The sequence below is a fragment of the Pseudochaenichthys georgianus genome, chromosome 8 (assembly GCF_902827115.2).
Source record: "Pseudochaenichthys georgianus chromosome 8, fPseGeo1.2, whole genome shotgun sequence".
Taxonomy (NCBI): domain Eukaryota; kingdom Metazoa; phylum Chordata; class Actinopteri; order Perciformes; family Channichthyidae; genus Pseudochaenichthys; species Pseudochaenichthys georgianus.
The window spans coordinates 27,259,655-27,269,787 of NC_047510.2; the positions used below are offsets into that span (position 1 = coordinate 27,259,655).

At 39.2% G+C, this 10,133-nt stretch overlaps 1 protein-coding gene across 1 annotated transcript; it reads left to right on the top strand.

Moving 5' to 3' along the window:
- The first annotated feature begins 355 nt into the window (after positions 1-355).
- rabep2 (rabaptin, RAB GTPase binding effector protein 2) lies at positions 356-10,003 on the top strand. The gene is made up of 12 exons (XM_034089790.2): positions 356-706; positions 2,140-2,295; positions 2,986-3,068; positions 3,155-3,502; positions 4,051-4,146; positions 4,238-4,336; positions 5,779-5,880; positions 6,287-6,365; positions 6,480-6,491; positions 6,669-6,823; positions 7,951-8,067; positions 8,647-10,003. The coding sequence occupies exons 1-12, from the start codon at positions 679-681 to the stop codon at positions 8,749-8,751; spliced, it is 1,380 nt and encodes a 459-aa protein (XP_033945681.1). The 5' UTR covers positions 356-678; the 3' UTR covers positions 8,752-10,003.
- The last annotated feature ends 130 nt before the right edge of the window (positions 10,004-10,133 follow it).

A 10,133-nucleotide genomic window follows, 5' to 3' on the forward strand; every position in this document is an offset into this window, starting at 1 on the left:
TTCAAGAAATGTTTCTTTCATACTTCAGTTAGCTGCGAAAGTTATACACTATTCTCGGTGTTTAAAACAAGTTGAAATTAACATCTGCCTAAAAATGTCACCATAGTATTGTTATTTAGAGGGGGAAACTGCTAGCAATTACTCACTCATTAATAAATCAATTGAAGGCCACATTAAGGTGAGTATATATATACTGATATACAAATGCTAATTTAATGAGTTAAGTACCCCTTTATTACAGTAGGCTACTTATACTCAGTTTCACTCTTCCACTGCCTTTTTGTGACAGACAGCCAATGACCAGTGACCTCCAGTGGTCAGCACACAGTGGACATGATGGCTGCATACATACATTAATGTCCAGGGTGTGGCAGTCACTAAAGAAACCTGTGACTATGTTTCTCGATATTTAACCATGGCATTTAACCATACTGAACACAGTGAAATGAAAGGGCAAATCAAACAGGGAAAGGCTCATGAGAACAGGAAGGATGTTGACGTGATTTCCGCAGGCTTTGGACCGGGGAAAGTTGTTTCCTGAAGTTGACACTGCTGATCATTTTCCACACCTAAACTCTGGAGCTTCTTGTACAAAAATGACTCCGACACGTTTATCGCATTTTTGATGATAGTCCGTCGTCTTTATCCCTCGTCAGATTGACTCTGTCTGAGGAAAACATGAGCTCCAGGAGTGAAGAAGACTCAGGTAAATACACACTTTAATCTGCTTTACTCCTAACAGGATTGTCTGCGTGGGAATACTGACCTCTTTAGAGCTTGGCGTTTATTACAAAATAACGCTTACGTGTTGCTTGTCTTCACTGTGAGAGAAACCTGTTGAATGTTAAGCAGCACCGGTCAGCTAACCGACAAAACGGCCTGTTAGCATCTCCGACCATAGGAATGAACGGGCGATGCTAGCCGCAAGCTAACACTTTAGCAGCTTAACTTGTATCAAAACTGGACCTCCTGTAGCTTAAACCCAGTGCTGTGAAGTAACTAAGTACATGTACTCAAGTACTGTACCTAAGTAAACTTTTTAGATACTACTACTTTACTTGAGTATTTCAATGTTTGCTACTTTGTACTTCTACCCCACTACGATTCAGAGGTAAATAGTGTATTTTTACTTGAGTAACATTTGCAATGCTTGACTTTTATTTGTAACAGAGTATTCTTACACTTTTGAACTTCTTCTTTTATTTAAGTACTTCTTCTACCTCTGCTTAAACCACAATATTTTTACTATCCGTGTCACTTCTTTATTTGATATTATCAGACATGTGACTGACTACTGTACCTAGTCATGTGTTACAACCAATAGATCTGTAGGTCTGCTGTTTTTTGAGACAGTCCTTGAGTAGCAGTGTATAGTAGTTAATGCGAATACACCAACTGACTTGAAACTTATTTTAAAGTTTTCAAAAACAAGCAGACCTATGCTTAGTTCTTCTTGAGCAATATAAATAAAGTAGGTATAAAGAATGTTGTGTTTGCTACTGTCTTATTATTAAAAATAATGACAGCAACAGTTAATAAAACCTTACGTTTGGAAGTCCTGGTAGCTCAAACAACATGCTTTAAAAAAGATTTATGTTTATTCAAACGTCAATAATGAAAAATGTACAAAGCATTTGTAAATCTTAGGTAACTAAACGTTTCCATTTGTGCGTGAACGAATAGAGAATACATTTAAAAGAAATGAAAAACATGCAAACTCAGCATTGGCTTATGTGGGACTTTGCCTTTAGTTTATTTACTCATTAGAAGATAGGGTGTGATCTCCTAATTGATCTCCCAGTGAATTAAACAATATATCAATTGGTTGTGTTCCCTGTCAAACACTCAAACAATGACAAATGCAGTCATTTATGGCCTATACACTCGTGAAATTGTTAGTCAAAATACACACACACACACACACACACACACACACAAAATGTGCTCACTTAACAATGATTACATAAATGCTTCATAGTCTTACAAAACTACACGATGCCAATGTGCTTTACATTTCGACATATAGATTAGGGACATCATGTGGGCTTTCTTCTTATCTTGTTGTAAGGTATTTAAAGGTTTTGTCTGATTGCTTAGTTATAATGCAGAATAATATACAACCTGTTTCTGGTTTTTCAGAGGCGAGCCTGCAGGCCCAGCTAGCCGAGTGCCGAGCTCAGGTGGAACACTGGCAGGGCGTGGCGACGATCTGCGAGCTGAGCAAACAGGAGGAACTGGCAGAGCTGCAGAAACAATGTGATCAAGAGATCCAGTCTCTGCAGGAGGCTCTCAGAGGTGTGTGTGTGTGTGTGTGTGTGTGTGTGTGTGTGTGTGTGTGTGTGTGTGTGTGTGTGTGTGTGTGTGTGTGTGTGTGTGTGTGTGTGTGTGTGTGTGTGTGTGTGTGTGTGTGTGTGTGTGTGTGTGTGTGTGTGTGTGTCGTCTAATTTCACATAAGAAGATTATTTTTGCACTCCTTCTGTTAGGACTCAGGAGAAAGAAATGCGGGCCTTAATAATGTTTAAATGACAAACACCTGGTGTTGTTGATTATTTCTGCAAATAGAAAGAAACATATTTACAACTAGAGGTTCTACTGACAAGTTCTACTCATCTTTTACATTGAAAAGTCTGTGATGCCTGATCAGTCAGATGAATACCTGATTTATTTGTCCCATGTTATCACAGTATGTCTCGAAGCTCCATAATCAAGCACAGAATATCATAAATCCTTATATGCACGCTATATATGGGCTGAAAATCCTGGTGCTGTTTTGTATTATATTTCATATTATTATTAATTGTCATCATTATAATTATTTTTACATTATTTTCCTCTTGAGTTCTAAATAGATGTTGTATGTTTTTTGGAGGGCTACTAAAAAAATCTTTATAAATGGTTTTTTGGATTCTCAAACTTTGTGGCAAAGCGGATAATGTTCTTCTGATTGGAGGATGTAATCACATGTTCATGATCCTGTGTGTACAGAGACAGCAGAGCAGTATGAGGCCAGGCTATCAGTCCTCCAGTCTCAGTCTGGAGAGTGGAGGAGAGCCAGTGGGCAGAACATGGTTAGTATTTAACTATGTGTGTTATTCCAAAATGGTCCCATATGTTCTGGACTAAATCCCAGCATTTCCCTCTCTCTACCTGCTAGATCAGTGGAAGGAAAGGCAATAATGAATCCCCGGCATCGCTCACCAACAGCCTGTCGGAGGCCGTGGCGGTGGAGCGGAGACAGAACCAGGCGTCAGATCTCGAAGTGTCGACGGAGGGAGACGGGACGCCTCCTACGTCAGAAGCGTATTTCTCTCTGCGGCACTGCGACTCGGCCTCGCTGTCCTCCTTCTCCTTAGACACGCCCTCTCTGCCCAGGAAGCTCCACGCTCAGGAGGACACCGACTCTCTGGTCTCCACGGGAACCCTGGTGCCTGAAGCCATCTACCTGCCGCCGGCCGGACACCGGCTGATCCCGCACGGAGACTGGGACGCCCTCAATGCTCAGGTACAGACTCAAAATGATGACGCCAAATGTTAGGTTTAATACTTTTAGAAAAAAGAACAGTCATGCCATTGGATAGCAATAAAGAAAGCGTCCTTACACTCTTAAATGTGTAGTTTTAGTTCATTTAATTCCTTGTTTAATTCATTCATTTTGACCGAACACCTCCATTTGTTAGGAAAGGTTAGTCAAAAATCAACTGCTAACTACTTTCATTATCGATGAGTCAATAAAGTGATTTTCTGCATCCTTTTAAATATTGATTTATATATATATAGATCATTGATTAATAATTCTTACTTCTTTATTTTCATATTTTACAGAATATTTTGGGGATTTGAACTGAAGAAGACATTTAAAGATATCACCTTGTAATGTAAAAACTTGCATGGACATTAATCTCTAGTGTCCAACATATTATAGACCAAATATTGATTATACTTAAAATCAATGAGCAGATTAATGGAAATAACTAATAAAAATAATCGTTCGTTGCCGTCCTAATAGAAAAATGAATACATGAGGAATTGAGGCTGTTATGTGTTGTGCAGGTGTCGGAGCTGCGAGGCGAGCTGAGCCGGCTGCAGGAGGAGAAGGAGGAGCTGGAGAGAGAGCTGGACACGCAGACCAACAAAACGCACAAACAGGTGAGCTAATGTGTGATGTTTAATGAGTGGGAGTGGATGTTACGTGCTGGTTTATTTGCATGTTCATTTGTGTTTCTCTGTTTGTGTTCAGGTGTCAATGCTCCAGGCTCAGGTCCACACCTCAGAGGCCCTCCTCCAGGACCTGCAGAAATCTTTCAGCCAATCACAGAGCGCCGTCCAGAGTCGGCTGGTGAGTGATGCCGGTCCTCCAGAGTGTGTGTGAGAATGGAATAAAGAGATACAGTTAGGGAAATACACTTATTAGGATTGTTGCTGAGCTAACGTGATACCTCAAACATGTCGGTCAAACCTTTCCTTGGTGGTGATGTTTCCACAAAATCCACACCAAGCCAAGTCAAAAAGTATTGCTTGTAACCTCCTCATGTTTTTACATTTTTCTGTCTGAATTAGGACACATTACACCAGTGGTTCTCAAAGTGGGGGGGGCGCAGAGGCATGACCGGGGGGGCGCGAGAGAAGAATTGTTATTTAAAATAAATAAATATTGATTCGAAAATAATGTGATACAGTACTATTACGTCTGGGTCTCTGTGTTTCATTAAAGCTTCCAGTGCTAGCGAGCTACACTAACGGATATAAGGAGTTTTTTCAACAACAAGGTGTTGAGAGGCTCAGTGAGCTAAAGGACTCTCAGTGTTTAGATAGTTAACTTTAGTCCAAGTTTTCTCAGTGGGTCTCAAACGTTTTGGTCACGATTAATGGAAACAATTATTTCCGAGGCACACGTTTATATGATCATTATAGTTATAAAAAAATAAGAGAATAAATGAAAAACAGGTATGAAATACTATATGACAGTAAAAAAAGAATAAAGTTTAAAAGGGTGATTTGTAAAATATCCATAAAGAAAAAGTAAATCTGTTAACAGTTCTGTTTCAAATGGGTGTTGAGAGAGGTATCCATAGATCTCTTCATTTTGCTCTCAAAGTGCACCAGATTGAATCAACTTCAATATTTAAAAATAAATCTTCCCGGGGGAGCATGCCCCCGGACCCCCCTATGTGAGGTCCACACACCATCTATAAAAATAGCACTTTAACCCTGCTTACACCTATATGCCGTGAGCTGATTATCGAGCCTTCATTGTAACAGTCGCGGGTACACTGTGTATGTGTGTGCGGAGTGTTGCAGTAGAAAATTCCACTGTAGCGCCCGGTACATTAATGGGAAACCCTAAATGTTTGAGCACCCGCTATGAAACGTCAAGCTACCCCACAGCACCCCCAAAATAAATCTCTGGCGCCGCCACTGAGCCTGACTCTTTGTGTTGGGGGGGCCCGACTTTTTTTTTTCTCCAAAGGGGGGGCCTGACAGAAAAAGTTTGAGAACCACTGCATTACACAAACGGTAGAGATTAAAGATATATGAGATACAACTTGTTTTCTAGTGAGCTTTAGAGGTACTTGCCAGATTAGCTTTTGACCCCCTTTTCCAGGTTTTATGCTAAGCTAAGATAACCTGTTGCTGGTTGTACCTGTTTAAAACACTCCAGACATCTAACTCTGCGATTTAGAGAACAATACTCAAATTGTAGACATTAAAATGTTCTTAGGGTTAGTTGATTTCAATTGTATCTAATAAAAGTGTTTGAATCCTCATCTGTATGTCCAGGCAGAGCTGTCCCTCTCTCAAAGGAAGGTGAGCACCGAGCTGTCCAGACTCAAAGGAGAGGAGGTTCAGGATGAGCCCGACTGCTTTCCCGCTACACTGCAGGTAAAACTAACATGTCTGTATTTTCACTATGTAAACACCAAGGAAAGTCACTTCAAATCTACTTTTTCAGCACAGACTGAAGCACAATCAGTCAAATAATGTATTTTGGATGACTCGAATGTAGTTCATTAAGGATACAGTTTCACATAGCAACAAATGAAATATAACGGCTCATTATTTACTTAATTTACCCAAAGATTGTGTATTTTCCAACTTTCATGCATGGATGAATCTTTTAACCATGTTGGCAATACTGTGAAAGTATCCTGACCGTCTGTTGGTCATTTAAAGTGTTTATTTGCTTTCTTCTGAGTTGAAAAGTTATAGTGTTGTAATGAATGCTTAGGTACAGCTTCATAGCATACACTCTCGGTGTGTGTGCTGACTGTTGACCTCTGACCTACAGGGGGCGCACTGTGAGGAGCGTCTCCGCATCGAGATAGTGAACCTCAGGGATCAGCTGGACACCCGCACAGAGGAGAACGGTCTGTGGAGCATATTCATATGTATTATTATTTCCTCAACGCTGACTATTGAGACACTAAAACATGTTTTATTCTCTCTTCCTGCCTGCACCAATTTGCAACTCCCATCATCAGAAGTTTTAGAAGGTGAGTGAACAGTTTTCTATTAGTCTGGTAACCTAATTATAAGGCGTGGTGTAGAGTTGTGTTTCATTCAGATTGATTTCCCCCAGTTTTATCACAACCAATATGGTCAAACTGAGAGCCAACTCTTTGTAACCAGGAGTTTTTCTTTGAGTATTAATGGTCCCTGTGTGTGTGCAGTGCGGCTGTCCAGTCTGAAGACGGAGACGGAGAGGGTCTCGTCTCAGAAGGAGCAGCTGCAGGCGGAGCTGCTGTCCTGCCGCAGCGAGCTGGAGGCCCTGAGGGTGGCGCTGTCTCACCTGCAGAGCACCAGCAAGACTCTCAGTACTGAGAAGGTGAGTCCAGCCTGCCTTTAACATTACACTCTGTGATGAGGCTCTGTGTGTCTGAGTGAGGTCTGCAGTGGTGATGTATCCTGCTTTCATTCTGTCGATTAAAAAAAAAGAAAACAATAGGTCCAACTACTGCTTGTTTACTTGTTTGAAAGACTCTTTATCACCTCTTAGGCTCTTATGGCCTTTCTTAGTTGATGTAGTTTGAGTTTATTTGCTGAAGAAGGCCAAAAGATGTGGTTAAAGGCTTTGGAAATAAAAAGTAAGTGTTCTTAAGTGAAACAATTAACCATGGAGCTAAATTATGACATGTTGTCTCGGTTTCAGGAAATTATTAGGAACAAATTACACATGCACACCTCAAATTTTACCTATTTCTTAATAATTCTCATAGTTGCAGCAGCCAAATATATATTATTTTAGTCTGCTAAGGCAGTGATTCTCAAATGGGGGTATATGGACCCCTAGGGGTACGTTGGGGTACTAAAGGGGGTACATGAGATTTAAAAAAAAAAAAAAAGTTTAATTAAAAAAAATACCATGCATGATTACAAAAATAATTTTAGTACAATAAGTGAAATAGAAAACACAATTTTATATAAAATATTTCTAGAACCACCAAGGGGGTCCTCATATAAACATGTCAAATGTGTGTATTGTATTTTATAATTTTTCATAATATATCATTTTGTTCATTGGTTTGTTAAACATATATATTACTTCAATTGAAAAACTCCTTTTTTTCATGCACAAAGTTTGTTGTAATTCATGCATGAAGGAGTTAATAAATCACACACTGATGGAACATCACTATATTGTAATTATGTATATAGGCTTTTTCTATCAAAGATGTTCGGAGTCGGTCAGGGGGTACTCGGCTGAGAAAGTGTTTCAAAGGGGGTACATTACTGAAAAAAGTTTGAGAAGCACTGTGCTAAGGAATCAAGACAAAGTGATATATATATATATATATATATATATATATATATATTATATGTATCTAGAATTCAGGTCACATTGACATTGTATTTAGTGTACATAATCACAATAATACTGTTTATCATACCACTCAAAGTTGGCAAAGTAACACATTTTCAAACCGTTTAATTAATTTCTCTGTTTCCTGTCAGGCGGCGCTGCAGCAGCAGAGTCTGGAGCTGCGCAGTCAGGTGATCAGCATGCGCAGCCAGGTGGACACCAGCCAGACGGTTCAGAGAGACTTCGTGCAGCTCTCTCAGTCGCTGCAGGTGAGAGGCAACGGAACTTTGATGACTTGGCTTTAGTCGAGGAGAGAAGGGAGAACATGCTGAGTGAAGGAAATGGGCCAAACGTGTTCCAGCATTTACAAAATCTAATACACATCAGTGTATGTCAAGGTCACAATTCAGAATCAATCAAAATACTTTGACATTTTAACTCAATATATTGTATAGAAATGTTTGTATTACAAACATAAGTAAAAATGTTCATTAAGAAAATACAATAACAAATAAAATAAAAATCATGTTAAAATGTGCAATAAGATCAAATAAAATAGAATTTCAAATATTTATATAAACCAAAGAAATCAAAGTAAAATGTGCAATGAAGAGAAGATAAAAGAGAACTTAGACACTTGTATTAGCATAAAGTAAAAATGTGCACAATGCACTACATCATATGCCAACAATATGCAATAAAACTGTCTGTATTCTAATATATTCAATGGAGTATAAGTATAACGGATGAAACCAGATTATTGCTGGAAATGTAGTTTTAATACAGTTAAAATCCCAAGTGTTATTAGTATTGTATTAATATGTTACGGACGTGTCTCTGCTCCTCAGATGAGGCTGGAGGTGATCCGGCAGGCGGAGACTCTGGAGCAGGTCAGAGAGGTCCTGGAGGAGGGGAGGAGGGAGGCTGCTTCCTCTCCTGTCGACTCCTCCTGAGATACAGAGAGGTCCTGGAGGAGGGGAGGAGGGAGGCTGCTTCCTCTCCTGTAGACTCCTCCTGAGATACAGAGAGCTCCTGGAGGAGGGGAGGAGGGAGGCTGCTTCCTCTCCTGTAGACTCCTCCTGAGCCACAGAGAGGTCCTGGAGGAGGGGAGGAGGGAGGCTGCTTCTCCTCCTGCAGACTCTTCCTGAGCCACAGACAGTCACACTGGAACCAAAGAGTACAAACGGAGATAAAAGATCTCATCAGAGACCAATAAGGACCAACCAGCCATCACCACGTGAAACACCGTCAGGAACTCTGCTAGTGACGGATATTCCTGAAGAGACATTATATATATATATATATATATTTAGTTTCAGAGGCGTCAAAGACTTGAAATACGACCAAAGTGATTTTTGTGAACCTGGAATGTTCTCTAAGAATATGTGCATTCCTTTTATCTTACACCAGTAACATGCTTATTCCTTTACTAATACATGTGTAAATGTATTTCCTTGTTTAAACTGACATTACTCCAAAACACTCAACAGGCCAACACTCGATGTTTCCCTCTATCACTTTTTAAATGCGACGTATTGTGAAGGCGGACCTCTGGAAGCAAAGGATCACGGTGCAATAATGAATAACAGTGATACTAAGTAGAACCTTTCCCAAATGAACTGCATTCCAGGTTTTATTTTAATGATCTGCATTAATATGTTGTCTGTTTGAGCTTTACATGAACTGCTCCCGTTGCCACACCATCATAAAAGCTCATTTATAATTATGGATAAGGACAGAAGCCAAGCAAAAAGAAATGTGAATATGTAACATTTTGTCATCTTTTAATACATATTGTAAGTATAGGATAAGTATAAGATAGGCTGTCACTATCTTTCATAATGAAATACGATAACGTTTCTCAACCTGGACTCGGCTTTTATTGCAGTTTCTTATCATGCAAACAGGTCGACACTATCCTTTTTAATAATGTAGGATTTCATTTACATGGAACCTTTTTGGAAATACGAGTGATCTTGATATTTTAATAAAAAGACTGCTGCTAATTCAACTTTTCCACCAAATAAAGGTAAAAAACGTTATAGAATAATGTCAATAGTTAACTTTATACATCAGATACAATTGAGTCTTAAAGTATTATAACAATTACGCATTGTTTAATGTTTGTCATTGTGATCCACGTCTTGCGCACCAACTGATGGAAACCAAATTACATTCATAAATATGTTTTTATGTTTAAAGCAACATATATTTACAGGACTCTGTTTTATTGAGCAAGTTATGATTCTTATTAAATAACAAAACCTTATTTAATATCTGGAAATACTGTTAAACATCTATGTAGGAGCCGATATATCTTACTTTAAATGTATTG

What these genes read in the sequence shown, in the direction of transcription:
- rabep2 (XM_034089790.2), top strand. Translation starts at nt 679, where the DNA reads ATGAGCTCCAGGAGTGAAGAAGACTCAG. An exon ending in GAGCCAGTGGGCAGAACATG is followed by an intron (nt 3,069 to 3,154) that starts GTTAGTATTTAA and finishes TCTACCTGCTAG; the next exon opens with ATCAGTGGAAGGAAAGGCAA. An exon ending in GGGACGCCCTCAATGCTCAG is followed by an intron (nt 3,503 to 4,050) that starts GTACAGACTCAA and finishes TGTGTTGTGCAG; the next exon opens with GTGTCGGAGCTGCGAGGCGA.